The 19,961-nt window shown below is 37.4% G+C and overlaps 2 protein-coding genes across 5 annotated transcripts in view; one reads left to right on the top strand and one right to left on the bottom strand.

The window, feature by feature from the left end:
* Nucleotides 1–19,961, bottom strand: part of sun1b (Sad1 and UNC84 domain containing 1b) — a 50,065-nt gene that overhangs the window by 24,137 nt on the left and 5,967 nt on the right. The window lies entirely within an intron of this gene.
* LOC306846537 (uncharacterized protein) lies at nt 8,154–10,998 on the top strand. Its single transcript, XM_079379980.1, has 4 exons — nt 8,154–8,702; nt 8,880–9,038; nt 9,522–9,617; nt 9,751–10,998. The coding sequence occupies exons 1-4, from the start codon at nt 8,301–8,303 to the stop codon at nt 10,048–10,050; spliced, it is 957 nt and encodes a 318-aa protein (XP_079236106.1). The 5' UTR covers nt 8,154–8,300; the 3' UTR covers nt 10,051–10,998.

Below are 19,961 nucleotides of genomic sequence, written 5' to 3'. Positions count from 1 at the left end.
AATTGGTATATTACGGCTGATAAACAGGCTTGTGGAGTAACGGAATACATTTAACCCTTTGGGGTCGGCTGTATCGCAGGTGATACGAACTCGGTTTTTTTAAGATAAGTGCAAAAGACACAAAAAAATGCTCTGTTGATTTTGGTCACACAAATAAGTGTTATACATCAATCGAAACCGTGAGTGTACTCAAAAAAAAGTAGACACTTAACAATTACAACAATACTTTGTGGTTTTGGAGAAAAAAGAAAACAAACAGGGTGCGCTCTCTGCCTTCTTCTCCGCGATATATTTATAGTAACGCGTCACTAAAATGAAGTGTAACTCAGCAAATACTCAACACAGAAACATGAGAGTTATATCTATAGAAAGCCTAAAGTGTCTGCTTTCAACTGAAGTAAGTGTTGCCGAAACCAAATGTTCTGTGATAAAGTAATCCGTATGAAACCGACACCATGTTCAGTCTGTCCAGTCTAACTCATTATTTCTAATGAGATCCCGCCCCCTCGTGTTCACATGTAAATAACCACGTGACACGCGCGCGCTTGGAGACGCCCAACAACAAACACACAGTCACTCCGTTCATCTCTGCTGCTGCTCGTTTCTGGAAGAAGACGCGCTGAGTAAAGGCTGGATTTACCTCAGAATAAGAGCCAAGAGTTCTTCGGGAATACATCGATCGATCTGACAAGTAAGTAAATGCTTGTTTTTTGCATTAGTTAGCGTGTTATTGTGACAAACCTGAACGCGTTAAGTTGGGTTTTCCCCAAACGACAACATGATGAATGCTACACATCTAAGAATGTTTAATGTTCACAAATAGATTTAATATTGTGCTAAACAATAACAATTAGTTTCTCAGATATAAAATATCCTTTTTTTTTTTAATGGTACAAAGTACATCCTTTTGTGGTTCACAGCATACGTGAGTCTATGGCTGCAGAATCATAACAGCTTCTATAAAATCATACATACTAGACTATATGACTACAAAATCATAGTTGTTTTTCTCCCAAACTGTAATTCCAGACTACAGTGTTTGAATATGATGGAGAATTCATTGTATTTAAATTTCTTATGGCACGATGATGTTTTCATGCTCTATATAAAACAATAAAAGTAATATGAGAGTATATTGTAACATGATGAATGCTACGAGTCTAAGTATGTTTAGAACATGTTTATTGTTAATAGTCTTCTCTGTTCAAAAATAGATTATAATAGCGTGCTAAACAATAATAAATAGTTTCTCAGATATAAAATATTTGTTATAGTACAAAGTACATCCTTTTGTGGTTCACAGCATACATGAGTCTATGCTGCAGAATCATAACAGCTTCTATAAAATCATGCATACTAGACTATATGACTACAAAATCATAGTTGTTTTTTTTTGTTTGTTTTTTTCCCCAAACTGTTGTTTTCATGCTCTATATAAAACAATAAAAGTAATATGAGAGTACACTGTAACATGATGAATGCTACGAGTCTAAGTATGCTTAGAACATGTTTATTATTAATAGCCTACTCTGTTCAAAAATAGATTTTAATAACGTACTAAACAATAATTAGTTTCTCAGATATAAAATGTCTTTTTTTGTGTACGATAGTACAAAGCATGCATGAGTCTATGCTCACAAATGTTTTTTTTTTTTTTTGTATTTTATTCAATCAGGTGCCTGAACCACAGATGAATCCTGATGACTTTCTTCAAGATGTTTTCCTCTGAGAGCGCTGTACCAACATCAGATGGTCAACTACACTGATATTCTTGACTACTGATTATGTTTTTTTCTTCTTGAATCCATGGAAATAAGTAAATGTCAGGTACTTGTTTCACTTGTTGAACAGAATCTGTTGCAGGAACGAGTTAAAGTCTGTTCACATCTCTGTGGTTAGATCAGTGCACAATAATGTGTCTTTGACCTTCATTATGTATGCTTTGATTATACTGTGTTGTAAATAAAATACAAATAATTTAAAAACCCCATTTTTCCAGTCTCCTCACACTCTCTGTCTTACCTGCCTCAGTCACACTGATGGCCCATTAGCAGCTTTAGGGGAGGGCCCTTTGTCTCTCAGGTGAAAATCACTTAATATTCAAGCCCATTACCACTCCCTCGCATATACGCTTTAGATCACAAAACACGTCTTTAAAAATTTAAATCAATATATTGTTTTCTGTGAATGAGTAAGCTGAATGATTTTCACATAATTGTGAAGTAAATATTCTAGCCTACAAGACTGATTACATAAAAGTCTTATTCAGGACAATTTAGTGTGGGTTTTATGCCTTATTTCAGCTACATTTTTTTCCCCAAAACTTACTAACCACGCATAATATTTTTTTTCTAACAAATGCAAACATGTACATCCACCTTCTGGGGTCGACAATATAATTGGCCCGGTGGCCCGGACGTGCTTTTAAAACCGTCAGGGCCACCAGATCGCTCCAACCACTAGCCCGGTGGGGCCAGTAAAAATAATGCCTCGATTAAAAAAAGTCTAATTTCACATTAATTACCTGTGGTTCTGTGTTTTGATTTCTGTTTAATCGTCTCGGTAACCACCGCTAACACGTTACGTGATCCCGACAGTTACAGATGCAGCGGTTTATGCGCTCCGTGACGTCTGCACCGCCTTGCTCGCTCCCGCGGTTACGCGCGCAAACTGCACACTGCTGCTCAGCACCTACCTATAGCTACTATTAAGCTAGGCTACATGTTTCTGAAACCCACATCACCCGGCCAAACGCTGGGTAAAAAAAGAGAAGGCAGGGAAGAGAAAATCACCAGAGGAATTGAGGGAAAGCGAAAGGGAATACGAAAAGAAAAGGCAGAGAAAGTTTCAGCCCCAGTGGCGAGACCGCTGGAATTGGCTGGGCTTAGGGGTGTGCGATATGACGATTTTTGATCGTGGACGATAAAAATGTCTCCACGATCTGCTTTTGAAGAAATATCGTAGTATCGTGCAACAGCACACATTGTCAAATACAGTTCTGGTGCCTCCGTCTCTATGTACTGTACAACACGACATACAGCAGTAGAGTTACTCTGACAGGACACTGCACTTATTCGCGATCGCAAAAGTACATTATTTGCACACAAGCCTTGCTGGTTAAATGTTTCATTCGCACGCTGGTCTGACGTGTGCTTTTCTGAGCGCATACACCTGAAGCGCGCGCACTAAAAAGCCTGTCTAACAGCGCCTGATTACTCAACTAACTTATCTTTTGTGCTAATACTGTCAAAACACACAAGGTTTACATACAGACTGAGTTGGTTATCTCTAAAATGAAAGTAAATAGTTAAGAGAGAAACGGATGCATGCCTGTATATTAGATGCGTGCAGCTCTTAAAGGGACAGGACACTAAACATGCTGTCGACTGTCATTAAAGGGATAGTTCACCCTAAAATTTAATTTCTGTCATTATTTACTCTCTCACATGTTGTCCCAAACCTCTATTAATTTCTTGTGCTGACCCAAAATAAGGTATTTTGAAGAATGAGGGTAACCAAACAGTTGCTGGTCCACATTGACTTTGATAGAAAGAACAATCCTATGGAAGTCACTGTGGACCAGCAACTGTTTGGTTTTCCACCTTCTTCAAAATAGCATTTATGTTCAGCAGAAGAAACAAACTCATTCCGGTTTAAAACAACTTTTGAGTAAATGATGGTATAAAAATAAAACATCATGACAGAATTGACAGACAGATGACAATATTTAGTTTTGGGGGAACTATTCATTTAACGTTAACAAAACAACAAAACGCAAAGAGAAAAATCACTCACTATTCTTGACTGAAAAACTTTAATACAGTTGCTTTTTACTTTACTTACTTTACTTTTGTCATTTAGCAGACGCTTTTGTCCAAAGCGACTTACAAATAAGAAAAAGTAACTAAAACTAAAAAGTTACAACTCTATAAATACTATCTACCCACATATTTAAGAAAATAAAGAAATTAAATAAAATTAACACATGCATATAACAACAACATTTCAATAATAAACATATCAATGAAAAAATTAAATAAAAAGCTACTACTATCCCTTGGCGGTGTCCCTGCCCGGTGGAGTCGCACGGTAGAGTCGATGGTCTTTACACTCTTTGGTTTTCACACTAAGAGGGCTTCACACGACGACTGCCGCGGTATAATAACCTTTATTATACCAATCTAACAAATGATCATTTCAATTCAGCTGGACCCACTTTCCTGTTTATCAACCACAAATGGCCAAGCAAGTGCACACACTGACAAGATACACGATACAGTACGAGACCAAACGCGACTTCAGCAACTCTCATCCTAGTAAACAAAATAAGCGTTTCCTAGCAACGGCAAATGCGCTAAACACTGAGACAAGTAGTTGCTTTAGGAATCAGTCTATATAGTGTTTTATTTTTATATTTGTTCATTCAATTTCATTGAATGCTCTGCTAAATACACCTATTGTACCTGAAAATAAAGCACTGTTTGTTTTATTTGTATATTATGTGTATTTGTAATGTGTATCTTTGTTCTTATTTTTTTATAAAGAAAGATAGAATGATGACAAAGATTTTTATCTTCGCCCACTTTGGCCTAAATATCTGCCATGTCTTTTGTTACCTTGAAAGGCTTTGTCTTTCTAGTTTGGCTGTAATGCTCAGACAACTTGTAAAACCAACATGACAAAGAATAGTGATAAAATCTATGCATGCACACACATATATATATACATACATACATACATATACATATACATATATATATATATATATATATATATACATAAGTATTGGAACAGTAAAGACAAATTTTTCTGTTGGCTGTGGAGTCAAGACATTTAGAAATATATTTAAAGGTGCCATAGAATGAAAAACTGTCTTTACCCTGGCATATTTAAATAATAACAGTTCTGTACATGGAAATGACATACAGTGAGCCTCAAACACCATAGTTTCCTCCTTCATATGTAAATCTTGTGATTAAAAAAGACCACTGAAAAACAGGCGAATCAGAACATAACACCGACTGTGACGCAACAGTCGGGATCACTACGCCCCCAACATTTGCATAAACCCGTCCTTGTTCTAAACCGGCCGAACCATCAGAAGCTCTGCAGGTATTGTAAATAAACAAGCGCGGACAACAGCGAAAATAACACAATAAATTTTATGTTCCAGGCCGTGCAGGGGGTGTGAAGTGCAGGGATGGGTTGGTGTCTGTATTCAGAAAGGCACAGAAAGCAAATAACGCGCGAGCTACTAAAGGGACATGATTAGCTCCTTGCTAGCGGTAGCCTGTTACAGTACATAAGATTTCACTCTCAGTAAAGAGAGATGAGTATTATGGCGAATGACTTACAGATCCTGAGCACCACTGACAAGCATCTGATCTTGTGAAATGTGTGGTAAGTACTGTTGCTCCATAATGTAAACATAGTTTGTGTGATCGCGTCTCTTGAAAGTTAAACTATAACGCGATCGATGGATCGTTCAAAAGCAGTTTCAATGCCTCGCATATTAATAACGGCTCCCTGATGCCCGCGTTTTATATACAGTATAATTACCCGACGATATAACTGCGAGAGAACGTATTTAAATATATATTTTCCTCCCTGTGCTTCCTTCTTGCTGATGAGCCGTACTGTGAAACAGCCAATCAGAGCAGAGCTCATTATTATTCATGACCCTGCCAAATAAGCCAATAACAGACAGTTTCATTCTAGGGAGAAATCCTAGGGTTGTAAATGGACATGTAAAATCGTTTCTGGAGATTTTTTGCCCTTACCTAAGCCACATACCTTCTGTGTAGATATCAGAGAACAATTTAAAAATACTGTATCAATGCATTCTATGGCACCTTTAAAAGATGAATATGAGACAAAACTACAGAATGTCACGTTTTATTATTGGGTGATTCAACACATAGATGTTTTACCAGCTAAGAAGTTCAGCACTTGTAGAGTTTCATCCCTCTATCTGATGTGAGCATAAGTATTGAACAGTTGCCTCACGGGTCTTTCTAAGTGATCAGCTGTGTCCTGTTGCATTAATTCTTCAGATATTAAAAGCAGGAAATGTGTCGTATCAGTTATATCCATTACTTCTGTATTCTGAATCTTGCATTCGATGATGAAACAGGAGTTTGGAAACCACCAGCAACTACCTGATCGGCTGAGAAAACAACAGTAGTTGATGACAGACAAATCATAAAAGCTGTGAAAATGAACCCTAAAAGACGTGTCTGTAAAATCACCAACAACTTCCAGAAAGCTGGGGTGATGCTCTGACAATCTACTGTCCTCAGGAGACTTTGACACAGAATTACAGATGCTACACAGCAAGATGCAAACCTCTGACCAGCACCAAGAATAGAAAGGCAAGATTAGAGTCTGCAAAAAAGCACAAAGGTGAGCCAGAAGAGTTTTGGAACTGTGTTTATGGACCGATGAGACAAAGAACCTTTATCTAAGTGATGGGAATGTGGAGAAAAAAAGGGAACTGCAAATGATCCCAAGCATACAGCCTCATCTGTAAAGCATGGTGGAGGTGGTGTCATGGCATGGGCATGCATGGCTGCCTCTGGAACAGGCCCTCTCAACTTTACTGATGACTTAATGTATGATGACAGTAGCAGAATGAATTTGGAAGGGTACAGAACCATCTTGCCTACCAATATTCAAGAAAATACCACCAGATTCATTGGGAAGTGCTTCATATTGCATCAGGACAGTGACCCAAAACACCCTGCCAGTTCAGTCAAGGAATTTATAAGGGCAAAGAAATGGAAAGTCTTAGATTGCCCAAGTCAATCTCCAGATTTAAATCTGATTGAACACAAATTTCACCAGCTGGAGAGGAGCGTAAAGGTAGAAACTCCCCAAAACAAGCAACAATTGGAGTTGGCTTCATTAAAGGCTGCACTGTAAAAACGACAACTCAAAAGTGTTCACCTTACTAAGATTTTTGCATTCACTGACAATAAAATTGCTAGTTGGAACTTGAACTATCTGTTGTAAGCCACTTGAACTCACTTTCAGACGTTTCTGAAGAAAAGTTCATCTTATTTAATAAATTGAGTTGATTTTATTTTGAAGTTGTAGTTGACACTCAGTTAGAGTGAGGTCAACTTATCTGCGCATGCTCAATTGAAATTTGTCATGGCAACCAGCTGCAACGGGGTTTCCAAGGATTTTCCCAGGAGCTGCCTTCGAAAGTTTGCATCAGCCATCTTGTCACGATGCCAGCGGTAACTTTCCCTGTCTTTGACGAAGAGAAACATTCCTTTCTAACAGGTAAGCTAATCATATGAATATGTATGCATTTGGTATTTGTATTACATTTCATTGCGGGAAACAAAATCGATAAATCATAACCAGGCGAGGCGTTTATGGCAATACAAAATCCCCCACCAGCTAATCAGTTAGAAGCTAACTTAGCTTAATTTGAACAGCTATAAATATTGTCCACATATTAATTGTAAGATTTGTGTTGCCGTTATGTTTGTTATTCTCGATGAATGATTGTTTCATGCACGTCTGCTTTGCTCACTGACATGAAACCGAAGCACCGTGGTAACGATCAGCATGCGCTGCAACCAAGGTAGAACTAACGTGCTAAAACTGTGATGCAAAGCTTCGGTTTGATACAGTTAACTAGATAGATATAGCTTCTAGCATGCGACCTTTGTGTAGGGCTGGGTACAGAGTTAGATACGTTTTAGGTACCGACCGAATTACCTCGATACTATCTAGTATCGAAAAATGGAATGTTGTGGTTCCAGTTTTCGATAAGGAGTTAACTCGTCAACGTCAGTGCTCAAACAAATACATATGGAATGCACAACGACACACATAAAGTCGCTCACGCACATACACGCAAACTCAACACACACGAGACGCGCGGAACTGTCCGCGCACATATACTCATGTGAGACGCGCGCGCGCACTCAAACTCTCTACGCGCATACTTATATGAGACGCGAGCACACACACACAAACTCTCTGCGCACATATTCATATGAGACGCGAGCACACACATAATACCCTAAAGATGTGGAAAAGTCGATCAAAAGTGTGGCTACATTTCTCCAGGCTTGATGCAGTATTTGCGGTAAAATAATTGTTGCAAAGACCGGCACCACGACAGATATGATGAAGCCCTTGACAGTGCGCGGAGTAAACATAAGAGCAGAAAGTTGCTCCGTCTTCGACTGGTAAATGAAGTGATAACTTACCTTGTTGATCACTCTGACAGTGTTTATATTGCAATAAATAATAACCTACTGAGTGTACACAGCCGTTCAAAAATGTGTTGGTTAGTCAGAATTCTATTTTCTACGTCAGGATGTAATGAGGTTGGTGTCAACAGGAGATCAAGAAGGGAGGAGGCGGATGATCATGGTGTCAACAGGGGAACAAGAGATGATGATGATGGGGATGGTGGTCCGGAAGGAAGGTTTTCCTTGAAAAAACCAAAACGAGGTGAGGTCAACCATGTACCAGATAATCCTGAAAGCTACACTGAGGATGACTTGGAAGACCTGAGGTCTTCCCTGGTTGAAGCCACGAAGAAGAAAAACAAGGACATTGAGTTTATCAAACAGAAGATGGACATCACATTCTCCCTTAGGAGAATGGAGATTGTAGAGATGGAGCCCATGGTCTCAGAGGTTCTGGAGAGGTGGCCTGGTCTATTTCTTGAAGAACAGGTAAGGCATCTTTTTTTTCTTGAACTTGGTGCATTTGTTTACATTTGTGTTTTTTTTTCTTTTCATAATAGTGTATGTTGGTTCATTTGTATCATGGCTTTGAGTTTGCAGTCTTAATTATAACAATGAAATCACACTATCAGCTTGTTGTATTTGTATTGCATTTGTTTCATTCAGATTTGTCAAGAGTTCACTCGTGTGACCACCAAGGACCTGATGGGAACATTTAAAGCTGCCCTTGAGATATTCACCCCTCGTCTGCTGAAATTGTATTGTGCCAGGAAGGGCGCCTTTAGTCGAGAGATGGAAACCCTTTTGGAAATGCTTGACAAACAGGTTGTTATATTGACTACAAGGCCTTTTCTTCAGAATATTTAAACCATTAATCAAGAAGGAACTACCAAGCTAGCACTCTGCACTTTTGATGTAATCAGCCAAATGCTGATTTAGAATCAGCCCTGCCATGCTTCAGAATGGCTAGCTACATGCATTCACAAACATGTCTTTAAATCAACCCTAAATGTTGCAAAGATGTGCAACTCACCGATTGGTTAGTGGTGTTCGTTGAGTGTTCGTCAAACGCTCTATTTCATCCAAGATAACCCAGAAAGGGGGCTCAAAGTGCAAAATAGTGAACTTATCCTTAAAAGACGAAAATAAACACTAACAAACTAACAGAGTCTGCAATTATTTTATCTGCCTACATGCATAATTGTAGAGATGGGAATACAAATGGAACAAGCACAAGTGCACATGCACAAGTACATTTCACAGAGCTAAACAGAAGTATTTGTTTGTCTTTATATTCTTCCAAAACAGACATCTGACATCACAAGTCATCGCAGACAGGCAGCTGTGGAAGGTCTTCCCATATTTCTGCGGGAGAATACTGAGAAGCTTTTCTCTGGATGCCTGGTGAGTGCAGCTGTGGAAGACCTTCAGCTTTTAGTAGTGTTGTATAGCAAAGAGGCCATACACAAATAGACAACACTGTTTATTGACTAGTTTTCTACAGGACATTATTTCAGTGGTGTTTTTGTTTTGTCAGGCAACTGATGCAGATGACAAACAGATGAAAGGCATCAAGATGGGGGTCCTAAAAGTGCTTGATGATGATGACGACGTCATTAATATTGCCCTTGTGTTGGAGGAAACCATTGTCCTGAAAGACATCCCAGACACCCCGACTGCGCTTGCGTATCTTTTTGGCTTGCTGTATGCCCTGAACATGGAGTTCCCAAAAGACATCAGGTATACCTTTGAAGCTATCCAGCATATTTTCATGGAAATGTCCACCAATTGCTCACAGCGTGTCCGGAGCTTCAAGACCAAGCTGTTAAACCAGTGATTTATTTTCCATGGGGAAGATTTATTTTATCATGCCTGTTCATTTATGTTTGGATATTTTGTAAGTCTTCACATAGACCACCTTATAGTTTTTATGTTGTTCCTTTATTTTGACTAAAAACAAATGTTATTTGTAGCTGTCATACAACTGTCATGAGACTATTGATTGTTTCTCAGAAGCATCAAACTTTGTTTCAGCATTGCTGTTATAGTCTGCATCTTTGCTGGTGTGGCAAGTGTCCATGGGGAAGATTTCTTTTATCATGTCTGTTCATTTATTATGTTTGGATATTTTGTAAGTCTTCACATAGTCCACCTTATATTTATGTTGTTCTAGGGCTGGGCGATATATCGCATGACATTGTTAGGTGCATCTCGTCAATAAAGCCGGTTCCTTGTAAATCGCCATCACCTCATGGCAGTTTCATAACGCCATCACCTGTTAGTTTCATAACTTTCAGATGGAGCGGCATTTACTACACAGAGCCGTAGTTAACTGACAAGCTGAGTCATATCGCATTAATTATCGCAGTCTGTGATAATTAATGTGATATGGCTCAGCTTGTCAGTTAACTACGGCTCTCTGTAGTAAATGCTGCTCCATCTGAAAGCAGGTGATGGCGATTTACTACTAATCAAGGAACCGGCTTTACTGACGAGATGCGCCTAACAATGTCATGCGATATATCGCCCAGCCCTATGTTGTTCCTTTTGATTTCCCCAACTTATTGACATGTGCCTTATTTTCTCTGGACACAAGTGCTTTATTTGAACTAAAAACAAATCTTTTATGTGTAGCTGTCATATTACTGTCAAGAGACTACTTTATTGATTGTTCAGTAGAATCAAGCTGTGTTTCACCATTACTGTTATAGCCTGATTACTTGTGTACATTGTGGAATTGTAAAGCTGTTTGTGCCAAAGTTGTTTAAATAAACATGCATAAATTAACTGGTTTACTGTCAGTGGATGATTTAAAGTGGGGGGGGGGGGGGTAATTTAAACTCAAAATAGTAAGTTATTACAGGGGATGTTAATCTGAACTCAAAATAGTAAGCTTTTACAGACTTGAAAGTTCCAGTAACTTGAATTAAAAAAACTTAGTTGTCAGAACTTGAAAAACTTAGCTGACGCAACTTAATAATTGTAGTTCTTCAAAACTTAAACAATTAAGTTGATATCTTCAACTCAAAAATTCTGTGCAGTCGGTTGCCTTGAAAATTTGAGTTGAACTAACTTTTTCTTTTTTACAGTGTGGGAAAAGCATTTCAAAGGATGAGACCAAGAGTCTGGTGATGTCTATGGGTCACAGACTCACTGCTGTGATTGTGTGCAAGGGATCTGCAACTAAATAATAGCTTTTAATCTTTTATATCTGCCTTAGGGATGGCTCGATACCATAATTTTGGCTTCGGTACGATACCACAATGTAGTACCTCGGTATCGATACTAAATCGATACCATAGGTGACAAATAACCAGCCTCAAAAGATAAGTGAATTAAAAAATATATATTATTAATAATAATAATAAAAACAGATTCATATGTTAATACCTTTGTGTCAAACTGTAACAAAACCTAAAGGGAACATAGGTTACATTTTGATGTTGAAGGAAAAAAAAAAAAAATAGGCTAAATGAAGTAATAAGATGAAAATATATTCAAATCTCATCTTTTCAGTGCAAACACAGTGCAAACTAAATGTCTCCTAAAAAAAAAAAAACCTACCAGAAACAGGTTTCATTTTGAAGAAGTTTGAAGAAAAATAGCACTGAAGTTGCGCAATTGATGCAACAAATGTTGCTTTATTGTAAAGTGTTATTCTAACAGTCAAAGTAATATTCAAAATCATGTTATTATTTCTGTCTCTCAGATTGTTTTCAGATTTCAGACTCAACCAAAGAAAAAGCATTAAATATAAATCTCACTCTCTCACCTGCTTCATATTAGCGGTCGGCAGCGCATCAGAAACATTCCCTAAATATCATTGATACTAAAATGAATAGCAAAACTCTTGCTCAATTCATATCCAATTAAAATTTGTTTGTATGAAATGCAAGTGCATGTATTACGTGACCAAAACTTCATTGATTCTAGCGTGTCTCACATGCACATTTGCGCTTACTGTATTACATCTGAATGTTGATCAGATGTAAATAAAAGGTCAAATGAAATCTGAATTTATGAATGATGCACTCACCTGTCGATCGCTTAATTCTTTGAAAAGATCAGGATGAGCAAGCGACAAATGCTTAAAAAGATTTGATGTGTTCCTGTGGCAACATGATTTAGGCCTATAGCAACGCTTGCATACAGGTGCAGTAAGGTAAGTTCCTTCACCTTTGTCATCTGTTTTTTATCCAAAGTAATGCCATATTTCACTTCTACTGTTCTCTTTATTTATTAATTTTGGGTGCGCTGAGTTTCATCTGTTTGATCCATTGCGTTGTTCTGTTGTCACATTTACCGGTTGCTCAGCAATTTGGGAAGCCACCTATGAAATACCGAATTGAGCAAAATTATGATATTGTACCGTTTGAAATATATATACACACTGGTATTTTTCCAGTATCGGTATACCGCGCATCCCTAATCTGCCTTATGTTCAACTGTCCCAATACTTATGCTCACATCAATGAGTGGGATGAACTCTAAAAGTGCTGTTCTTTTTATTTGGTAAAACATGTATGTGTTGAAACGGCTAATAATAAAATGTGACATTCTGTAGTTTTGTCTCATATTCATCTTTTAATCATATTTGTAAATGTCTTTACTCCACAGCCAACACAGCAATTTTGTCTTTACTGTTTCAATACTTATGGAGGGGACTGTATATACCTGCATTTTACTTTCATTTAAATTTAATTGTAAAATATTTTAAATTTTAAATCTATTAAATTAACTAGTTTTATCAAATTTATTTAAATTAGAAAACAAAAACTTTTACAAAAGAAAAATTCCAAGAAGAAAGGCTCAATGTTTTTATGGCAAAAGACAATTTGTGCTTGGCTCTTCCATCACCCAGAAACTGAGAAAACTACTATCAGAGGGAAAAGGTGCTGTGGTTATTCAAATTCTGTGTTATCACTTCCTTTATTACAGCTCGGCTAAAGCAGAACAAAACCCTATTAAGTAACTTCAGTGCATTCAGCACGCATGTGCACGCACGCACACAAAGTATCGTACAGCTGTCAAATACTCCAGCAGCTGCAGTGAAACAGACTCAAACCATTCTGGTACAAGTATTCCCTTCATGCAGGATACTTCCCAACAGTCACATCTTTTACGATCTTGCCTAACATTATACACTAAATCTCTAGAGTTTACAGATGTCCAAACCAGACTCAGCTAGGCCTATATTAAGATTCATATTTCTTGGTGCTTTTGTCCCAGTTTCACACAGATTCCTCTGACAATGCAACATGTCACACACGTAATTTGCTCTTGATCCACTGCAAACAACTTTATGCAACAAGCCGTCAATCATTAACTGCACTGCTTGTCTGCTATGTGAGTGAAAATGGGCATATTTACTTAACATTTCATCAGTAATTGTACTAGTTGCAACATCATAAATGGTTTAAGTTAAACTGAATATCCTTCGCCCCCCTCTGAAGTAAGTGAGCCAACACATGAGAGATATTCTTATTTAACCAACAAAAATTTTAAATGGGGGGGGGGGGGGGGGGGGGGGGGGTTAACAATGGGACCCAATGTTTTGCCGTGACTCAATGAGCTGTCTGTCACAAATATGCCAGGGAAAAAAATGTGCAAATAATTGCATTGTCGCGGGGACAATATATACTCAGATACACACAAAAATTTATGGGTTGTGAAAAATATATGGCCTGATATTAGAAGGTTTGGCACAATTACAATTTTGTATCATGCTAATATATAATTTATAATGATTTTTCTGGCCTGCTGTCACTGAGGCCTTTAGATTTCCCTTGTGATAAGTAATTCATATCAAAAGAGATCCCGAAGGAAAATGTTTTCACAAAAGCTCAACATGCATGTGTTGCTCTTGTCGCTGCGCTCCTTTTTCTGTTACACAATTACACAATGACTCTTTGTACGCATGTCTTCCCTGTCTGACACGTGTTGAGTAACTAATTTGTCACATCCCTCTGAGTGCCAGCGACAGATGGCTCAACGGTTTGTCACTCGATCCCACTTCTTTTTACGATGGTTTCTGCCTGAAGACCACAGTCATGCAACCTACACAGACAAACTCCAGCGCGCTGCCACCAGTACTGCTGAACCTTACGACAGCCAATGAGACTCAAACTGTCTTAGTAAACATAACAGCAAGAGCACAAAGTGTGGGACATTCCGGAGTAAAACATAGACGTTCAAATCATGTTCAAATAAATTTAAATGAAAAAGAATTCAGACATTGTGTTATTTCAGTATTTATACAATATTATACATTTAGAATTTGTCTAAGTTAATACTTGTTCAAAACAATCACTTTAGCAAAGTTTGTACTATTTTCAGCTTATTTTGAAATATAAAAATTTGTTCAATAAATATACGGTCATTAAAATGTTAATATAAAAAAAATATATTTTAAAATACAGAAACAAAATCATTTTAATAAGTAACGATTCTGAAAGTATTGAAGGAGATCCAATAATAATAATTGAAATATATACAGTAGTAACAACAAATGATATTTTATTATGATGATTAATATCCTGTTTTTAAATATGATGGTTTCATTCTAAACATGGTGATTATCTCTAATATGGACACCCAACATAATATATAATATTTACCATCTGAATCTAACCATGTCATGTCAACAAATGGAAAAGTCAGCCATCTACTAATTATCCTGTTAATTAATGTGCGCCATTAGCCCCAACAGCAGGGGCGCTTTTTACCCCAAATACCATACTTTTACATATTCTTTCTTTATTTAAACTCTTGCTTTAATTATATTAAACAAAACGGAAAACCATAAAGAGGTCTCAAAATATATGCATTAATTTTAGTGATTCTCATTTGCTACTTAAATCTACAACATTAGTACAATATTAGACCAAGCACAGAATCAACTTTGCACTGCTGCACGCGATTGCATCAAAGATCAGACAAATAAACATGCATCTTGAAAAGCGAATGTTTTGGAAAGTGCTATGCCACATTTTTGTGCCATCTAGTGGTTTAGATGAAAATAATATCAAAGGCGCCTTTACCCTACTATTTAAGAAATTTTCAATGACAAAATATTTGTCTTTTAATTACAAAAAGTAAAACAATGTAGTTACATTCTGAAATATTTTAACTAATCTAGGGCTGTAACTAATGATTATTTTGGTAATCAAGTAATCTACTGATTATTTTTGACAATTGAGTAATCTGATATTTTTTAGTAACACAAATAGACCCAAGTGAAAACCAGGCTTTAGTACGACTATTTATATACAAACTAACAATGAGGCAATAATAATTTGCTCAAATAAAATATCAAAACCAAGTAATGACAAGGTTTTATTGAACACTGTTAAAATACATAATGTAATATGCCTATGAACATAACCAATTTAAGTACATAATGTATTATAACAAATACCTGCAGAGGTAGCAACGGCCTGGCAATGTTTCACTTTACAGCGTGACTAAACAATGTTTAAATCCATTACATTTTAGTATTTGGCCACTGGTATATTAAATGATACCAGACGATGAATAAAGGTCTTGTCTAGCGAAACGATCAGTCATTTAAAAGAAATAAAGTATATGCTTTATAAACACAAATGCTTGCCTGTTCTGTGATACGCAGTCATTACGTTAAAAAGGTCACGCTTGACGTAGGCTCCATCATCTTCTCCAAGTTCAAAATCGTCCGACATTGTTGTTTTACCTTGTAAACTCGTTGAGATGTAACTCCCTTTTTTGTAAACGGCGTTTGACTTCAACTTGACGTTCAACTTGTAAACACTGACTCTGTGCTTCCGCCTACATAGTAAATAACACTTCATAAAATTCAGATTGAACCACTGATGGCAGATGGACTATTCTGACGATGTCTTTCATACTTTTCTGGGCCTTGACAGTGGTATTTACTTGGCAGTCAATGGGACAGTCACAAACCTCCCGGTTTTCATCCAAAATCTCTTAAATTGTGTTTTGAAGACAAACGAAGCTTTTACGGGTGGAGTAACCCTGCTTTATTAAAAAAAAAAAAAGCAACTTATTTAAACAAGATTAACCTGTTAACGTTCACCAGAGCGACAGCGCACTGAAGCGTTTTTTTCCCCACTAGTTTAATGTTTATGAATGAATTTAACGTGAAAGAATATTGTTAATCTTGGCAAACTATATATCATTCTGAAGGTATGGAAAGCTTATAAGGAATGTATTTGCTACATTTGTGTAAGCAGTACACATCAAAACAGGCAGAATAAAAAAGCCGTACGTACCTTTATCATTGTAATAACGAGTCACAAACGCGTCCACTGCTGAAATCTCAGTTTAGTTAGAGAGGTAAGGGTCCACAGAACAACATCCCAGCGAGCACTTTTAGTCCAGCGAAACAATAACGTTGTAATAAGGATGAATATTCCTTTGTTTACGTTTCATTTCTTCAGAGAGTTATTGTTCGCGTCCGTTATGGAATAAATTACGCTCAAAAACAGCGTCTTGGTGGTAAAAAAAACACGGTGCTGTAGCATACAGTTTTACAAACAGAATGAGACCGCCCACGGAAAAAAAAAAGTCTCAGAAAAGCGGTATATGGAATTTGGCGCTCCCTCCTGCCAGCGTGTGACGCAGGCTATGACGCTGCTGTCACCTGAGCGGGGTGTAACTTAGCGATCTGCTTTATACATAAAAAAATAATGTTTTTTTCTTCTTCTACATTTTTTTATATGTGTGTGTGTGTGTGTGTGTATTGTGTGGGGAATGTGGCCGTATCTGCATGATTATAATATGTATGGACGGACATCAGCGTGTTTATTACCGACTCTATGACGGCTATCATTGTGATTCAATGATCAGCTATTATTGATTATATGGCCCATCTGTATGATTATCATCTGTATGGACACACATCAGCGTGTGATTACTGACTCTATGACCATGTCTGGCAATATCACTTCATGTCTGGCAATCAGAATACATGCTATATACAAAGCATTTGTTTCTATTTTTTTTTCCTTTTTTATTACTCTTATTACTTTATTAATTATTTTTGTATTTTTTTGTGCTCAAATAATTCTGTCTATTATTTTATAATTGAAAAACTATGCAGGAACATGTATAATGACTAAAATAGCTTGTATAATTCTGCAATACATTTGATGGTTATTTTTCCTCAAACAGGGGGGTGGGGGGACTATAAATAGTTTCAGAAAAAATATTGCAGGAATCTCATTTTTCATTGTATCTTCTTCAAATTTGAAATATGAACTCATGAGACATGTGGCTTTCGATACATTACTTTTCTGGATTGCTCCAGGACTTATTTCATGTATTTGTATATGAAATAAAAAATATAATTTTTAAACTTTTTATCTTTTTGAGCATTATCAACTCTGGATGATAGATAGTAAAGCCCAGAGTGCAGGGGTAGACAATAAGGGAAATTTGCCACTGGCCCTCCGGGACAGTGTCTTTTGAAGTTCACTGGCCCAGGTCAACGCGTCGGGTATTGATCCCAATAATCACAAAAAAGAACAGTTTGCTTTAACACCATGAATAGCATTTTTTTTTTTAAGGTAGGTTTAGTGCAAAGTGCAGCAAAACTGTGCAAAAACATGAAACAAGTGCAAATAAACCTATTGCATAGGATTCATTCTCCGTAGTCACACAGCAATTCATTATATTATGTTCATACCATAGGTTTCATACACGTTAACTTTTCTCTAACTTACTTGTCTGCATATGTGGCCATTGATCTGCAGAGCTCACAGTAAACCTCTTTTTTTTTCTTGATCGTAGCCCAGCTAGGGGTGGGCGATATGGGAAAAATATCATATCACGATTTTTTTTTTTTTTTTGAAATATCACGATTCTTTGTCATGTTGGTTTTACAAGTTGTCTGAGCATTACAGCCAAACTAGAAAGACAAAGCCTTTCAAGGTAACAAAAAACAAAAAAAAAGACATGGCAGATATTTAGGCCAAAGTGGGCGAAGATAAAAATCTTTGTCATCATTCTATCTTTCTTATTAAAAAATAAGAACAAAGATACACATTACAAATACACATAATATACAAATAAAACAAACAGTGCTTTATTTTCAGGTACAATAGGTGTGTTTAGCAGAGCATTCAATGAAATTGAATGAACAAATATAAAAATAAAACACTAGATAGACTGATTCCTAAAGCAACTGTATTAAAGATTTTCAGTCAAGAATAGTGAGTGATTTTTCTCTTTGCGTTTTGTTAATGTTAAATGAATAGTTCCCCCAAAAATAAATATTCTGCCATCTGTCTGTCAATTCTATCATTTACTCAAAAGTTGTTTTAAACCTGAATGAGTTTCTTTCTTCTGCTGAACATAAATGCTATTTTGAAGAAGGTGGAAAACCAAACACTTGCTGGTCCTCAGTGACTTCCACAGGATTGTTCTTTCTATCAAAGCCAATGTAGACCAGCAACTGTTTGGTTACCCTCATTCTTCAAAATACCTTCTTTTGTGTTCAGCACAAGAAATTAATAGAGGTTTGGGACAACATGTGAGAGAGTAAATAATGACAGAAATTACATTTTAGGGTGAACTATCCCTTTAATGACAGTCGACAGCATGTTTAGTGTCCTGTCCCTTTAAGAGCTGCACGCATCCGTTTCTCTCTTAACTATTTACTTTCATTTTAGAGATAACCAACTGAGTCTGTCTGTAAACCTTGTGTGTTTTGACAGTATTGGCGCAAAAAATAAGATAGTTGAGTAATCAGGCGCTCGCGCTGTTAGGCAGGCGTTTTAGTGCGCGTGCTTCAGGTGTATCCGCTCAGAAAAAGTGCACGTCAGACCAGCGCGTGAATTAAACCTATAACCAGCAAGGCTTGTGTGCAAATAATGTACTTTTGCGATCGCGAATAAGTGCAGTGTCCTGTCAGAGTAACTCTACTGCTGTATGTCATGTTGTACACAGTATATAGAGACAGAGGCGCCAGAACTGTATTTGACAATGTCGCTGTAGCACGATACTACGATATTTCTTCAAAAGCAGATCGTGGAGACATTTTTAGAGTCCACGATCAAAAATCGTCATATCGCACACCCCTAAGCCCAGCCACTGGATAATAAACGCCGGGTAAAAAAAGAGAAGGCAAGGAAGAGAAAATCACCAGAGGAATTGAGGGAAAGCGAAAGGGAATACGAAAAGAAAAGGCAGAGAAAGTTTCAGCCCCAGTGGCGAGACCGGGTGATGGGGGTTTCAGAAACATGTAGCCTAGCTTAATAGTAGCTATAGGTAGGTGCTGAGCAGCAGTGTGCAGTTTGCAAGCGTAACCGCGGGAGCGAGCAAGGCGGTGCAGACGTCACGGAGCGCATAAACCGCTGCATCTGTAACAGTCGAGATCACATAACGTGTTAGCGGTGGTTACCGAGACGATTTAACAGAAATCAAAACACAGAACCACAGGTAATTAATGTGAAATTAGACTTTTTTTTTAATCGAGGCATTATTTTTACTGGCCCCACCGGGCTAGTGGTTGGAGCGATCTGGTGGCCCTGACGGTTTTAAAAGCACGTCCGGGCCACCGGGCCAATTATATTGTCGACCCCAGGAGTGTCTTCTTTCCAAAGATACCCAATTTGTTTGTGTAAGCACACTTTGTCAAGAACTGTTACCATTTTAATTTAGGTAGGTTATTTTCACCTGCGAGGCCCCAAATGGGGGTGAAGGGTAACAGGGTAAAAGCTTATAACTATATCGATAGTATAGTATGAACTT

This window comes from Barbus barbus (assembly GCF_936440315.1).
Source record: "Barbus barbus genome assembly, chromosome: 3".
In the NCBI taxonomy this organism is placed as follows: Eukaryota; Metazoa; Chordata; class Actinopteri; order Cypriniformes; family Cyprinidae; genus Barbus; species Barbus barbus.
The sequence above is the reverse complement of the archived record's forward strand: the minus strand, read 5'-3'. Positions and strand labels throughout refer to the sequence as shown.

What these genes read in the sequence shown, in the direction of transcription:
- LOC306846537 (XM_079379980.1), top strand. Translation starts at nt 8,301, where the DNA reads ATGTGTTGGTTAGTCAGAATTCTATTTTCTACGTCAGGATGTAATGAG. An exon ending in GTCTATTTCTTGAAGAACAG is followed by an intron (nt 8,703 to 8,879) that starts GTAAGGCATCTT and finishes TGTTTCATTCAG; the next exon opens with ATTTGTCAAGAGTTCACTCG. An exon ending in TGGAAATGCTTGACAAACAG is followed by an intron (nt 9,039 to 9,521) that starts GTTGTTATATTG and finishes CTTCCAAAACAG; the next exon opens with ACATCTGACATCACAAGTCA.